Source organism: Phalacrocorax carbo, chromosome 1 (assembly GCF_963921805.1).
Source record: "Phalacrocorax carbo chromosome 1, bPhaCar2.1, whole genome shotgun sequence".
Lineage (NCBI taxonomy): Eukaryota > Metazoa > Chordata > Aves > Suliformes > Phalacrocoracidae > Phalacrocorax > Phalacrocorax carbo.
This window is the reverse complement of record NC_087513.1, coordinates 31,166,215-31,182,888: the sequence shown is the minus strand read 5'-3', so window position 1 is coordinate 31,182,888 and position 16,674 is coordinate 31,166,215. Positions and strand designations below refer to the sequence as shown.

Genomic DNA, 16,674 nt, shown 5'->3' with positions numbered 1-16,674 from the left:
TCTCAATTGGAAAATAAGGTCTGCAGTCCTAAGGAACGTCAAAGAATCTTTTTTTGGAAATGTTGCTGATGCAGACACATTTGGCTGTATCTTTAGACAACACGAATAGAAAAATATAATTAAGATAATAACTAAGGAACAAACGCCTTGTTTTTGTTGATAACTCTCTGGCACTGGCTTTGCAGTATACATACCAGTGAATCAGAACAGCCAACCAAATTTACCAGCTTGTCAATGTATGTAAGAACTTCTGCCCAGTTGATCCTCAAGAGGAGGAGGAGGGAGGGACTGAACTAGTGGAAAGAAGGGAAATGAAGACCTGAACAACCAAGAGAAACAAAGCTGCTCTAAACTGGTTTTGTTCTGCTTCTTTTTATGTTTTGTTTCTTTCTCCTTTCATGGATGTGTGTTTGTATCTTTGTCACCAAAATTAATTATGACTGCAGTAAATTTCTTGAACTCATTTCAGTTTTCTTAATTAATTTGAAGTAAAAAAATTGCAAACTATTGTTTTCAATCACCCTATGCCAATTAAAACAATTGTGAATTTACTTCAATTAACACCCAAAGACACTCCATTAGTTTTAACTAAGATGAGACCAGAGATCTATGGAGCAGCTTTTTAGAACAACGAAAAATCATGGCACACATAGACAGTAAAGTGTTCAGGGAGTCTACAGAGCTGGAGCATTTAAGAAGGTTAGACCGTAATAGAGAGTTTTCAAGGTGACTGAACTTATTGTCTATCTGATACGCAGATGTGTGCCTTCAAAGAGCTATAGACTTATTTTCATCTTGTTTGACGTTCTGATAATTGCATTATTTTAGCTGAAATGCTTAGAGATGTTTTTGTGATGTGTTAAATTTTTAAAGTACTATCCTATCTGAAATAAAATTCAATAAATATGAAAATAAGCTGTCTTATTAAACTGCAGCTGAAAATGTGTCATTTTTCAAGTTCTTTTCACTTATGATGCATACAGAACCTTTACTGCATATTCACAGAGTGTATTTATAATATTAATTATATACTTATAGTATTAATTGTATAGTATTTATAATCTAATTATATAGTTTCAAAGAAATGTGGCAATCAATACTAACAAAGTTTTACTGTACTTGAAAAATGAATGAAACATTGCCTTCAGATACTGCAATATAATTTATATCTACTGAATATCTACTTCATCAATATATACAAGAAATGTTTATATAAAATGCTCCTGAAAGAGAAATTAAAATAAGTAATATGTACTCAGCTTAATAATAAACACAAGCTGCATGAAAGTAAAAAAATCTTATCAACTATTTGAAAAAAGTTTATAACATATATGATTAACTTTTCAGCTACAGAAGTACCAATTCTTCAGTATCAGAAACTACAGGAAAATGTAAAGCATATTACATGTTTGGGTTTTTTTTCATATGCAATCAAGGATAACAATAAAGAAACAAGCTGAATCTAAAAGATTAAAATATTTTATTGAAGGCTTTAATAATTTCTTATCCAGGGAAGCACAGGTACAGACATAACAAGTCAAGCATTTTACTGCTACCAGAAAAATTAAACATTCAAACTCTCTACAACCAATTATTTCAAACCAAAATAATGCACAATGCACTCCTGTTTGAGATTAAAAAAAAACACCAAACAACAAAACAAACAAAAAGCCAAAAAACGTTTACACTCAAGGTTGCATTTTAACACGAAGGTGTTGCATGTATTTGCTGATATGGTACCTGATGTTAAAGCACACTTGGCACAGCACTTGCTGATGGCATAACACTGCAACTCTTCCTGGTTAAACTTCACTTCAGTGTTTTTCCATCTGAACATTTAGATCACTCTTGCTCTCTCTGGAGTGGTTTGCGCTCCGGAGGTAGCATTGGTTGTAACTTCTGCCAGCGTTTTGGAGGCCAGAGGATATGAGTAGCTCGAGCATGTAGAAGTCCAAGAGAAACCTGTAACCAAAATATAAACCAGAGAGATTATTAAATACCACAAAAAAAAAAAATTGTGGAAAATACAAAGCATATATTGATTTGTTAGAGCAATGAGAGAATACAAAGCACAGAACTTTGCATGCATGAGGAGTGACAATTCCTTTTTTTTGATAAAACATTTCATGGAATTCAAATCTGCTTGTTGAAATGCAGTGGATGTAACAAACATGAACTTGGAATGTTTTTTCAGGTTCAGGAAAAACAGCTGGGTAAAACATATGAGGCATTCTATAATCCAATGAAAGTTTTTGGTTATTAGTTATTAGTTAGCGGCTTTTCTAAATCCACTTATCACTGTCCTTCAAAATTCCATTTTGTCTCCAACCAAAAATGGAAATTACTGTGAATCATATATATTTCCCCAAGGATGAAAATGTATTTCTAATAGAATTATTTGAAACACATCTACAGATCAAATATTTTTGAAGCTCTAGAATGACTTACTTGTATGTTTTGTATGTTTTGTATGTATTGTTGTATGTCTGTATGTTTGTATGTATGTTTAGTATGTTTTATAAACATATTTTACCATCTTACTCTTTGTTGTTTTCTTCCTTCAATAATTTTACTTCACTAATGGTTTACTTCAATAATTCAAAATAAAAGCCAATACTGATATTGCTTACAAATGAATCACTTATAGGTAGCATAGTTTAGAAAACTGAGTTGCTTAGAAAACCTTAAGAAAATTGCACACAAGTCTCTTTTCAAATAGGGTATGAAATGGCTAGACTAAGGATAACTGAAAATAGAACAGTCACATTTTCAGACTGAGATAATAAGACAGGCCTTCAACGTCTATACTTAACATTGAAATTAAGTAGTTTGGTATGAGGTTAATCTCTGATAATTTGAAAAGCCTCCAGGATAGACTTCTACATCTTAAACTATTTGTTTAAACTTCTGGAGACAATAGCGAGTAATAAGCTTCCCACCAACTATAAAGTATCCAGTGCCAGTATAAAAGTTGCAAAACAGGACAAAAACATGGTTAGAAATATTGCAATGTCTCTATACATGAAAAGGTTAAATAATTCAGACTTCTAAAGAGACAACAGAGTCTGAACTCTATAAAACTATGAATGACGTGGATAAAGAATGCATAGGCTTTATTTGCCTATTATGTCATCATTTCTCATAAGAATGAGGAAACATCAGATGACATCTTAAAGAATTTTTAAAACCAACAAAAAGGAAATGCTTCTTCAGAAAGAGCATGATTACATCATACTTACATACATTACACAGGATACTGAATACACCAGAAAACATTACCAGAATGGTTCAGAAAATAATAGTAGAAGCAAAGTCCATCACACGTAATTGAACATAAACAAAGTAACAGTGCAGTCTCTATACTCCACATTAGGAAACACTGAGGGAAAAATAATATACTTGTTTTGTTCTTATGCTCTAATGATCTGGTATTGGCTGTTGTCAGAGCCAGGAGTTAAATGGATTTCTGGTTTGAACCCATATATTCCTGCTTGAATTTTTATGTAAACTCAGATCTTCAGTTCCATTTCATTACTCATTACAAAAAAAAAAAAAAAAAGAAAAAGAAAAAGTTATTTCAGTAAGCAGGTAATTCAGCTTTTTATGCAAATAGACACCAAATAGGCCCCTAGGAACAACTTCAGCTAATCTTCTTGATTTAATTTCATAGGATTAATGTATATTCACCAGTCTCCCTCTACTACATAATCAAATCAGTGAAGCTGAAGTGGTCTATATCTAATTCCATATTCTGTAGCTTGATGAAGCAGGTGCTGAACTACTTGAATATAATTTGGTTACTTAATAACCCACAATATCTAAAAGAATCTGAAGTAGATCACTGAAATTGCAGTCTAGCATCATATTTCACTTGCTTGATCCTTTGCAGGGATCACTTGTTTCCCTGATCCATTGCAGCTTTTTTCCTACATTTAAGCAAAGGACAGGCTGCTAAGTGGTAACTGTTTTGATATGATTTAGCTACCTTTTTTAAAGTCTTGACATACTTCTGTATAGTTTGTTGGAAATTTATGGAATTCACAATATCCTTTATCATAATTATCCCATAAAGTGGTCTGCAAATGTAATATTGCCACAGGGATTTGTTCCCCGAGTATACAGCATGATGGCATACACATTACAGGCTGGTGCCAAAACATAAAACCACAGCAAACCCCACCACTGCATATAAAATGTGACAGCATTAGTACAGAGAAAAATGTTAAAATACTCTTCTCAAACACAAATAACATCCCATTTTCAAAGCTCTGTGTTTTTCTCAGTGTATTGCTTGTTACTGATGTCAGTAGGAGGTCTGCACACAGACTGAGAATATAATAAATAAATCAAAACTTGTTTGAAGCTGAGGCTGGGAATAATTTTGCCCAGAGGATTACTTCTACTGACCATCATCTGGCTTGAAACTAATAAAGAAATATCCTTCCTATAAACCTGATTTACAGGACAACATGACTAGTGTTAAAAAGGAAAAACGGGTATTGTTGGGTGATGGAAGTCTTTACTAAATAACAAATGACACTGATGCTATAGGGCTTCTTTTGTAATAAGTTAAAGGCTCATTTTAAAAGCACCTTGATGTTTGACTTCTGCAAACAACCTTAATAACTTTTGTCCGTTGCCCATTATTATTCTGTAGTTACCAGAGCAGCCATGAATTTCACTGAGGAAGAACAGATTTGTTCAGAGAATAACCTGCCTTTGTTGATGGGTTTACCCTCATCAAGGTTAGATACGGACAAAGGATGAACTGAGAGGCTACACTTTCTGTAGCAACAGTGAAATGCTGAAATAATCTATTAAAAAAGACAGTAGTCAACTCCCTTACAGACATTATTTACTCTCTTTACTTAAGAAAATAAGTTTACCCCCTTGAAATGCTGCCTGAACTATAACAAAAAGTCCTTTACAGGCACAAATTCTTTGAGGAACATATTTCATTTACAGACATGAGTAAGAGATGCAAGCAATCTAAATAGTTTATTTTTATTTCTACATCATGTTCTACTTATTTTTCTTGCTGTGGCAACAATGGACACTATGTTGAATTGAATCCGTATTCTCCCTCACCTGAGCTGTTTAGGCATTAATTCTGTCTTTTTTTAATCTTTAATCTTTTAATCAACTGAGAAGTCATTCTGTTAACATAGCAATTTTACCTGCAAAATAAGTTTTGCATGAACAATACTGTTTTGACACTGCTACTGTGATAAAAGCATATTTCCTCAGAGTCTGCTTGTTGTTAGTATGTTCGTTGTATAGCGACTGATTAGTTCTGGCACTGCATTAGGGAAAGGTAAGCTTAAGCTTGATAGTGTTATCTGCAGTGGTATTTACAACTATCTTGCTCATTCTGTCCTAATAGGTTGGGATGAATGCACCTTTATTAGTATAGAGACTTATATTACTACCACTTCTCCCGGTTCCAAAATACATAATTTTAAAATACTCATTGATTTACAGACTGTACTTTCTACCTCTTCTTGTCTGTTCGCCATTTGACACCTTCACTGTCTCTTACCATGATGCCTTTTGCAATCTGAAATCACAGTGGTAAAAGCAGCATTCAGACTGTGCAAGAATCCTGTACAGATGTAGCATGCAGTGGCACACACCAAAATCTCTATGGAAATCCAGGACTTCATTTGGATTTAACAAGGCTATTCTCAACTTTCTCAGGACACGTAAAGTCTACCCAACCTGCTAAATTCAGGTACTACTGCTTCTAGTTGTGAGTTCACTTTACATTACATGCATTCCCTACAGATTTCTCTTTGCTTCTTTTTCCCCTTGAACCTGTAGTGATTTTGCTCTAGCTTAAAGAGCCACGATTTCAAATTCAAATTCCATAACATTAAAACAAGGAACTACAGCACCACTGAATATAACTTGAAAAACTGCAATGCAGAACCAAAAAACCCAGGCCTTTCTTTGCAATTTTCTAAATTTACAAATTTCTAAAATTAGACTTCCTAAATAGTCAATTTGCTAATAGGAAGTAATAATAAGACATTAAAGAGACAAAAAAACAACATAAGAATGGTTGTTCAGCTGTTACTGTAGCCCTGTAAGCCAGTATTGCAATTGCTAGTAACAACCTGTAGATCTTGTACTAGGTCTGCAAGGTCTCAAGCTTAATTTCTCTGGTTTTGTGTGAACTTTCCTTGCCTGCCTGGAGTTTTGATTTAGCTTCTTTAGCTGCAACAGTTTTTCTAATGATCAGGTGACTACTGTCTGATTTGTTACAGTTTTCCGTATATCCTTTATATTTTTTTATATTTGCATAATCTTGGGTATAATCAAACTTTTTACATGTACAGTAAAAAGTAATTATTCTGTGAAGAATGAAATATAATTTTAACAAAATAATGTGGTTTACAAGACTATAGAAATGGGATGATAAAGACTGAAGGCCTATAAGCAACTTAGCCACGGTCATTAGGAAAAAAAACACTGGCTGAGGAGCTGGACAAAAAGGTTTTAAGGCTAACAAAGAGAAAAAAAAAATGTTTGAAAGGACAAGGAATGCACTAACATATGTAAAACAAAATATTTAATAAATACAGATAAAAAGTGGTGTTGCCCACCAATGAAGAAAGAACAAGGCAAAAAGACATGTTAGAAAATGTACTAAATTAGCCCCAAGTGGAACTGAGAGTGAGGAAGAAGAAGCCATCGTTATCATAGTTCTAGTGAAGAATTCAGGATGTCAATTCACTAAAACACCCCTTTCCTTTCTTTTTGAGGAGGATGGGTGCTTCCAGCCTTGGGACCTAAAAGTGCAGCATAAACACTGAGAAAAGGGTAGATACTTGAAAGGGTGTGACATTTTTAAACCATACTTTTGCTGAGACTTGTTGTGCATTAATTTGATAATTTGGAGTGCGGGTGCTAATATCATTGTAACATGACTAACCATATTAAGAGTCTAAGTAAAGTACAGTGAAGAGTTACAATTTTAATGCAACTAACCATGAATTGGGGTCTTTCTGTATCAGATGTGTTCACCTTTTTACTCATAACAAAGCTTTGACTGCAACATTACCTTACTGCTTGTTTTGTAATTGAGACAATATAAACTCTCATTAAGCAGTGCAAAATACAGAAAGATTATCTTTTTTTCCCCCTACATTCAGTGTTTCTTTTCGTATTTTTCCTAAACAAAAAATGGGGATTTTTATGAAATCTTAATAAACACATAGTGGTTTCACTGTTTCTTTTGCTTCCAATAAAAATACTTTCAGAAACATAAAAACAGAAAATTAAATAGACTATTGTATTATTTTCTTACAAGGTATTTTGATTTGGGGGGATTGTGACTGAAACTTAACTTAGTTATTTTAATAAAAAGATGATATATACAGAAAACATTTATGTCCCTGTGACAAAAGGTCCTGTTATAATCATATTGCAAAGTATAAAATAATATAAGAAATATGGGAATATCTAGATCAGTCACAGAAGATAATAATAAGCAAAGGTAATAGGAAGATAATAATAAAGCACAGCAGCAATCCTTAACATTGGATCAACACAAAAATCCTCTCTGAAGGTGTACTTGAATACAAATGTGCTTCTGAATAAGAAATACCAAAAAATACTATCTAAAAATTTTCTTATTTCGTCATGTTTCAGCCTAGAAAAAATTCAATATTAATTTGTATTTTGTCTCCTGGTGTCAGTAATAAAGGTTTAAATTGTGCAAATCCTCAGAAATACCACAGGAAGAGAACAACAATAGCTACCTAACAAACTAGAAACAGAACTAAATTACAAGTGCCACAGATGATAACCTGTGTACTCGAGAAATTTCATCAACAGCCAGAAAAATCACAATTTTAAAGGCACATATCAGCTTCTGGCTTTGAAGAGTCACTTTCGCTTTAGTCTTAAGCTGAGCTATATTCTAACAATATTGCACAGGCCTTCCAAATGCCATGTCCAATGATAAAGATGCAAAGTATTAAGATTCTCTCAAACTGAAAATAGATAAAACACAACAAACAATCACAGTGCTTCAAATTATGCTTTTTATTCTCTGAAGTAATATATTCTCATAACATCTTTTTTGTTCATATGCAGGTTAGTAAAGAAGCTTTATATACATCCTTTCACACACTTAGCCCTATGGAATATCAGCTGTATTAAAAATTTTCTTCTCAAATGTTCTGTTCCATAACACAAAGTCATTGGGGATGGCAGGCAGTAATTCTGTAGTACTAGAGGTCTATACAGACCATATTTTGCTGGCTGGATATTTGCTACTTCCCACAGAAGCTCTGAAAGGTGCCAGTATTTTAGGTGAAAAATCCTCTAATATGGAGAAATCCTGGGTGATTTACAGATGGCACAATTTGGGCAAACATATAAGTTCAATGAATTTTTCCAGTTCATAAGCCTGCTACCTATATCCTATTAGCCAATTAGCTGTACTTTCACTATCCTGAAATTCCAGAAGATTGGGAATGTCAAATTTGTGTGGAGGTTGAAAACTGTGTGTAAAGGGACCAGGCTAATGAGAAAGGAGAAAAAAGAGCTCTAGAATATTTCAGCCCCCTCAGACATAAAGAAAACCTTAGGACAGAAACACTTAGGCAACTATGTAGTGTTTCAGATATAATACTAAGAAAAATATATAGTGTGGGTTAGCTATCTGCGTCAAATAAAATTTCTTCTTTTTAAGAAAGGTTGTTGCATGGGGGTTTGATTTTAGATTGTAGGTGTAAAACCATCTCACAGAGAATTCTCCCAGTAAATTAGTCTCTTCAAAAAATCCATACTTTAATAGAAAGTAAACGTGATTGCTATTACATTTCATTTTCTGTACATGGTTGAACTTTGAAACAACTACTATCAAGTGCAGAAGCAGGAAAAAGGCTCAATAAAAATAAAATCCTGTGGATTACAGTAAAATCCCAGAGAAACCAGTTCCTCTAGTAGAAGTATCTGGGATAATGAACAATGGCAGAAGAAACAAATATCCTTGACCTCCTTCTTTTATGAATGTAAGAATAACACAAAGATGAGAATCAATAAATTAGTTTGTAAATAAAACCACATCACAACAGATGTTCTTTAAATTGTATCAGCTCACTGAAAGTTGGCATAACAAGATGCTAACTAGCTCATGAATACAAAAAAAATGATAGATTCCTTTCAAATACATAGCAAAATACTAGCATCTTCATCATTCTTTCCTCTCATCCCTGAACAAATCAGACCTAATGGAGCCATACAGATCTAGTGACAAAGAAAAGAATGCAGCCCATTAATTTTGTTAGTAAGTGTTCCATTACGGTTCCATTAGTCTGATAGCTGAAGCAGCAGCTCCAGCTACAGATAAAACATCTCATATGTATTTTCTTTCACAGAGCTACTGTATAATCAGTAAAGGTCCTTATTAAAGTTATCAAATTCCAGAGTGTTCATTTACATAGAAAATATATTAAAAATATGAAAATATATAAATGACAATTATTTTAATTTAAGAAAGTGAAAATAGACACTCAAAAATTATGTATATATACTACACATATATGCACAGACAAAATCACAAAATAAGATTTAAAAGAGAGAAATATATTTTAAATGCAATGGATGATTCCCAGAGTGAATAAAATTTGCATGTTAGCACAAAGTAGCTGTCTGAAATTAATATAACGATGGTGACTGCTCCAATCTACCCCGGTTTTCCAATTTAAACTATTCATATCAGAAGAGGTGAGCACAGTCACTGCATTGTAATAAAAGCTCAGGTTATTGACGGAATTGAAAAAATGTAATGTACGAAATATCAAAATAACTTGGTTGCATTCTTGTTTGTTCTATCATGTCCACATGCCTATGTTAAACCTAAAGTTACAAAAGAGATAAAGGAAGGAAGTGGTCACTGAAAATAGAATATATTTCACATGAGAGTTTTTTTGAATCGTAATTTACACTCATAGAAGGAGTGCAAATTTAAAGCAATTCAGCTTGTGAAGAAATCAGCTGTCAATGCCATTGACTAAATTAAACACAGTACCAGACTTGGTACAAATATTTCAAAAGCTAAATTCTACCTCAATGCATTTTCTCGGAATTGTCAAGGATATGTTATTGAAAGGGACACTAAGGCTAATTAACGTCTTCAGTCCTTCCCAGTTTCTTCTTCTGTGTTTTCTAAAGACATATTTTTAAAATAGAAACTAGCATATAACACAGCACTACTGCTCTTTTATCTTCAGCAAGTATAGCATTCTTAGAAATTATTCTTTCTTGCTTATGATTAACAGAACCATTATGCTAAATAGGTCTACAAAAAGATTTACAAACTGATCTATTATTTATTTTATATTTCTAGTAATGAAAATGGTGAAAGAATTTGCTTAGTGCACACTATGATGTGCTTTGCATGCTGCATATACATAAATATCATTTAATAGTTAAAAGCTTTTTAATATTTCACTGGGAGATGCACAAAATTCCTAGACTAAATAGGATTGTCACTAAGTCATGTAACTCAACAGAAGAACAAAATGTACTAATAGCTTTCATGAAAGAGCCCTGCATTAGAAAGCAGTAATGTATTTGCAATTCAGTATTTTAAGAATTGATAAATCACGTGGCAGGGAACAATTATTAAAACACATTCATTATCTTCACCTAGGAAGCATTAGCTATATCCCAAATCTATGCATATTAATTATTCAGGAATACATAAAAGCCTTCAGTGTGAATTCCTGTTCAGCAACATATTGTCTCAGTGCCAACAGAGTCAGAAGAATATCATGCTTAGTAACATTTTTCAGCTTATGATTATGTGCATTGTCTTTCTTGACCAAATACTTAGGACACTATGCAGAAACACTGTACATTACAAACTAAGTTGATTTCCATTTTTGTTCCATTGCGTGTCATTAATTTACACTTTCATTCTACAGCTTTGGCAAATGCAGCTGGACAGTGCAATGAATACAAGGGAAGGAGTCACAAAGCAGCTCCAAAAGCTCTCACGCTACCCAGGGCTTGCACTTGTCCTCTCACTACGCTGCTCCTCCACAGACCCAATTCATCCCCATGGGCTAGTGCTTGAGCAGATGGAGCCATGCCCTTTGCTCTGTCACCCCTCCTCTGCAGCGCTCTGCTTCCAGGAGTGCTGCATGGAGGTGTCCCAGCACTGCCCTGGCCTTGGAGATTTACTGTGATGCCCTGCCTAATACAGGGGAGAGCCCTGGCATATTCCTGCTCTGCTTCTACTGCACACTCACAGATAAAGCAGGCCCTGATGGTGAGTGGCTAGTATTGCAAAGCTGAGCAAACAAGCTAAGAAGATAGATCAAATTTCACCAAATTTCTGGAAGTATGACTGTGCCAGGGATCATATCCATGCAAGCTGGGAGAGATGACATTTCAGAAGCATTCAGGATAAATAAAAGGAAAGGAAGGAGTCCTTACTGTCAGAAGGAAAGAGTAGGTTTTGATTTCTAGATACGCTCAAATTCTTCTTCAAGACAAGTAATGTGAAAAAAAAACCCGACATACTAGTTACCTTTGCATCTAATTTATATTCTTCATACCCTTTACAGAAGTTCAGAAAAATCAGGGTACTTTATGAACTTAGAGAAGTATCAACACTAAGAGGTGTCATGGAGAACATCCCAACCCTCTGCTGCCTCATCTGCTCTGTTAGGAGCAGCTCCAGCCTGAGTGGCTCCATCAATGAGCATTGTGATGGGATAGCATTGGGAGCAGCAGACCCCAGACAGCTGAGAACGTTCATTAACTTAAATTTTACTTGGCAGATACCTGGCAGTCAGGCAAGATCTCGTTACAGTAATTATCAAATGCTGAGCTAAGAAAAAAAAAAAAAGACAAAGTAAAGAAGGCCAGCAGTAGCCAGAGAAGTTTATTCAAGGGAATGGGTGAGAAAATACCTCTTAAATAAAAAAAAAAAAAAAAGGTAAAATAACTTATGATATTACAACTGAGTGGGGAAGTAGACACTCCAGAAGGGAGAGCTGCTCTGCAGGAAGATCTGGATAGGCTGGAAGAGTGGGACAGCAAGAACCTTATGAAATTCAACAAGGACAAGTGTAAGGCCATGCACCTGGGAAAACATATCCAGGAGTACAGCACAGACTGGGATCCATCTGGCTGGAGAGCAACTCTGTGGAAAGGGACCTGGGGGTCCTGGTGGACAGGCAGCTCAGCATGAGCGAACAGTGGCTGCTTCTGCCAGGAAGGCCAACAGGATGCTGGGTTACATCAAAAAGGGCATCGCCAGCAGAGAGAAAGAAGTCATCATGCCGTTCTAGTCAGCGCTTGTCAGGCCACACCTGGAGTACTGTGTGCAGTTCTGGTTCCCGCTATACAAAAAGGATGTTGACAGGCTGGAAGGGGTCCAGAGAAGGGCCACCAAGATGATCAAAGGACTGGGAAGCTGCCATATGAGGATAGGCTGGGAGAACTGGGTTTGTTCAGCCTTGAGAAAAGGAGGCTCAGAGGGGATCTCATCCCCATGTACCAGTACTTAAGGGGTAGCTACAAAGAAGATGGAGACTCCCTTTTTACACAGAGTCACATGGAGAGGACAAGGGGGAATGGACACAAGTTGCTCTTAGGGAGATTCTGACTGGACACGAGAGGGAAATTTTTCACAGTGAGGACAGTCACCCATTGGAATAATGTCCCCAGGGAAGTGGTTGACTCGGCCACGTTGGACACCTTCAAGAGTCGTCTGGACAGGGTGCTGGGCCGTCTTGTCTAGATGTGCTCTTCCCAGAAAGGTTGGACTAGATGATCCCTGAGGTCCCTTCCAACCTGGGATACTGTGATTCTGTGAACTATTACTAGGCAAAGCAAGCATTTTCTAAAGCTAGGAGAACTGTTAAAAAATTTTCAGTGACAATAGCTTGCATGTTCAGCAAGTAGATCTGTAAACCTACTCACAGCTTCTCTGTTTTTTTATCACACATTTCAACAGCCTTAGTCTAATAAAAATTAAGTTTTTGCAATACTGTTAATAAAATAATTTTAATCATCTCTTATCTTGAAAAGACAACTGTTCAATAGACTATTCCACTTAACTAAATATTTCAAAAATTCCTACTGTGAGGCTTGCTTATATTTTCTTCTAAAATGGCATACAGAAACAGTCTGACTTACAGAAAACATGCTGTTGGCAATATGAGCTATGAAAAGCAGTGGGGAGCAAATATTCAGTGAGCAGCTAGGATATCAAAATGTCATTAAATACCTGCATGATATGTTATTAAAATTATAAAAGACTTTTTAATAGTGGTCTTTCTGTGAGGATCATCTAAAATGGTAAATTTCATTGAGATAATTGTGTATATGTAATCTCCCCAAGCTGATTTACCAGCAAAAAACCACATAAATAGTTTAAATTTATATGAATATTTTTCTTCGCCTTATAGCTAAAATAATAGCTATGATTTTAAGAATGCTTAAATACTTCCTCCCTTGTCTGTGTGTGATTCATTCTGTATTTTTGTTAAAACTATGTAGAAGAGATTAAATGTACTAAACCAAGCTTTTACTTTATTTAGAAAAACCTATCTCCAAAATATCCTATTTTTTCCCTAGTCAAACTTACTATTATTTAGTATTCTGTGGTTTTATGATACTGTGACATTTTTCAAAATACAAGGTTTCTTGGTATAATTCAAATCATATAGCTACCCTTTCATTTTGTAACAGAAATTGTTATTAAATAATTGACACTATATACTTATGAATATAATTTCCACATCCTACATAACTAATCATTCCCATATTCATATTTTTTTCTTTACTTCACATCTGATCAGCCTAAGATAATGGCTTAACAGGTTTTGCTGAGGAAAAAAGACTCACAAAAATAAATCAGAAGTATAATAAGACTCATATCCTTAATCAAATACTGTTGCAGTTCTTCTGTGCAGTCCTGAATCTACAAGGCCAGATCTCACATGTGAGATGATTGTTTAATTCTCCACAGAAAATCCCCTCAGTGAAGAAGCACACGTGTTTATGGAAAAGGCAATTTCATAGAGAAGTGACATGATGGATCAAGTCTCCAGGCCTGGCTCATGTACCTGACAGCCCAGGTAGAGCTGAGTGATCCAGAGGTGGGGCAGGGGACCAGCAGACAGGGTGATGCAGCTCCCCATCACTATGGGGACATCAGAAAATCTAGGAAGGACAGGAGGAGCCCACATATGAGCTTTCTGACCATTATGTTAGAGATCCAGTTAATTGGCCTAAATAGAGGTACTTTCTGCCATTTGAGATGTCCCAGGAAACCTCTACTGGACACTGTGACTCCTCATTCAGAGGGGAACAGGCTTCTTTAAAGGCCTGTGCTAAATCTTCCAAAGGCACATAAATGTCTCAGATTCACTAGGACACAGGGAAAACAGTTTGTAGGCAGCCAGTTCTCCCACTGCTGTCTTCAAGACCTTTGTTATTCTTCTTGGCATGTACTCACTATTTTTTTCTGTTTTCCCCTTGCTCTCTAGCCTTCTTTAACGTACCCTTACATAAGAAAACAGGATACTATAAACCAAATAACTGAGTCACAGACTTCATACTTTCAAAATAAAAAGTTACCTTCTGCATTAGCCAAACACAGTAACAAGATTTAATCCACTACTTTACTATCAAGAGCTATATTTATCTCAAGGAAATATTAAGACTTGCTCTTAAGCTATACAGCATGAGCAAGAAAGTAGTGGAAGACTAATGAAATCAGTTGCCTGCATATTTAATAAAATATTCGTTCATAGTCATAATCAAGACATAGTTCTGTAAAGCATGTGCTGAACTTTAAATATTCAAGTAAAACACTTGAGCACATCATTAAAATTAAGTAAAATAAAAGAAAATGCATACAATTTCCAGTGAGCTGATGATCCAGATTTATTAACTCTTTAAATTACTCAATTTTTCAGATTATATGTAGCTATTAGTCTATTTTAGCAAGATATAACTACACAGGATTGCCAGGTCATCAGTACAGGAAAAGGATTAGCACATTTAATACGTGAAAGGGCTAAATGTTAAAACTTAACACCACTAAAACTAATTCATTGCATGGAGCTTTTTCACTTCCAGTAAGAAAATCAAGGAAAGCAAAAATCCTTTTAAGTGCTTACCTTTATAAGAAATCTCATTCAAAATATGCTGCAAATCCAGCATTTATTTTGTACCTCAGTGTTTTGGGGGACAGAAATCACATTTTTGGTCAGCAGCAGACTGCGTTTTCATCACCACTGCTACAACGCCTGGAGATCCAAGTACTGTCTCTGAAATTAGCTGAGGAGACAGCAGCAGTGACATGTGCAGACAGCACAATCTGATACATTTTCATCAGTCTGCTCTGGAGAAAATATATTTCTGTATGTTTACTGAGTTGTTACTTCTGCTTCAGGATCTTAGCACTCAAAGGGGATGAAAAAAGTGATCCATATTTTAATGAGACGATTATGGATAGTTCATCTTCCATCTTGCTTTACATTACCAAATTTCTGTCAGCTATCGGTAGAGGCTATGGAAAGATGGCTGTTGAGATTGCTTTGCAGTGGAGGTCTGGCAATCTCCCTGTAGCATCTTTGTTCTCCCTCCACCACACAGCTTAAGGAACCCAGTCTGAGCTTGGTAAGGACTATACATTCTTTTTTCCAAAATTATGTTTTGTGTACTTTCTTGTTCAATGAGTCTAACACTTATTATTCTTGAATGGACAAAAGCCACCCCCAAACCTGCAAAGAAAGGCTTCCATGCTTTGTTCAAAATTTCCCACAGTAACCTAAGTCCCCATGCTGTCCGGAATCACAGCCAGAGGTGAATCTGAAGCTGCCTTGTCCTCAGACATCTCACCATCGGGTGGCATGCACCACTTACCCATTTGAAGCATGAATCAATCTCAAACGGGAGGCTTTCACACCTTATGTCTGTAGGCACGAGGATGTGATTTTAATCATGAGTCAAATACATACCATGAGTCAAAATCATGATGCTCTAAATGCAGCAAATAAGAAGATGGAAGTTAGTATCTAATGATGAGGGAAAGTGTGGTTCTTATGAAAAGTGAACAAATGCAGTGCCAGATTCTCAAGAGAATTTGGGAGGTGGGGGAAATGTAGATAGCACCAAAACTTTGGATAGGAGTTTAGAGTGCTTGGACAACCTGCATCCTGAAATTAGAAGGAAGACCTTCAAACTTCCAGTGAGAAAGAACAATCTTTAGCCTCCATTGCAACAGGAGAGTCCAATGCAGAACATTCTATGTTCTACAGCAAGGCAACTCATTCTGCAATCTCCAAATACTTTTACATCACCTTTCTTCACAGTCTCTGCTGGATCTCTGCAAAAATTAATTCACAGCTGTTGCGTAGCTCTCCAGTACATTTTTGTGCAAGGAACTTTTTTTTTAATACAGATTGTATCTGGTAAGTCTGGCTACAACTCCTGAGTGACTTCTCTGATGCTATTCTGGCAGTCCTGTTACCCTTCCCGTGTATGCCAAGAAATGGGGGAACCTCCAGCTGGCCTCAATTATTCATCTTAAAGGCTTCCTGGTTGCTGGCTGGTAGCAACTACCCCAGGCAGAAGATCCCACCAACCTTCCTCCACTGCTGGGCAGAGCAGCACCCAGCTCTGATTCCCAGACTC

The 16,674-nt window shown here is 35.7% G+C and overlaps 1 protein-coding gene across 2 annotated transcripts in view; it reads right to left on the bottom strand.

Annotated features, from left to right (window-relative positions):
• Nucleotides 1-1,463: 1,463 nt before the first annotated feature.
• IMMP2L (inner mitochondrial membrane peptidase subunit 2) overlaps nt 1,464-16,674 on the bottom strand; it is a 481,592-nt gene continuing 466,381 nt past the window's right edge. For both annotated transcript variants that reach the window (XM_064447503.1, XM_064447497.1), the window contains one exon: nt 1,464-1,962. In XM_064447503.1, coding sequence (XP_064303573.1) covers nt 1,843-1,962 — 120 coding nt within the window. In that variant the 3' untranslated portion in view covers nt 1,464-1,842. The remainder of the gene's footprint in view (nt 1,963-16,674) is intronic.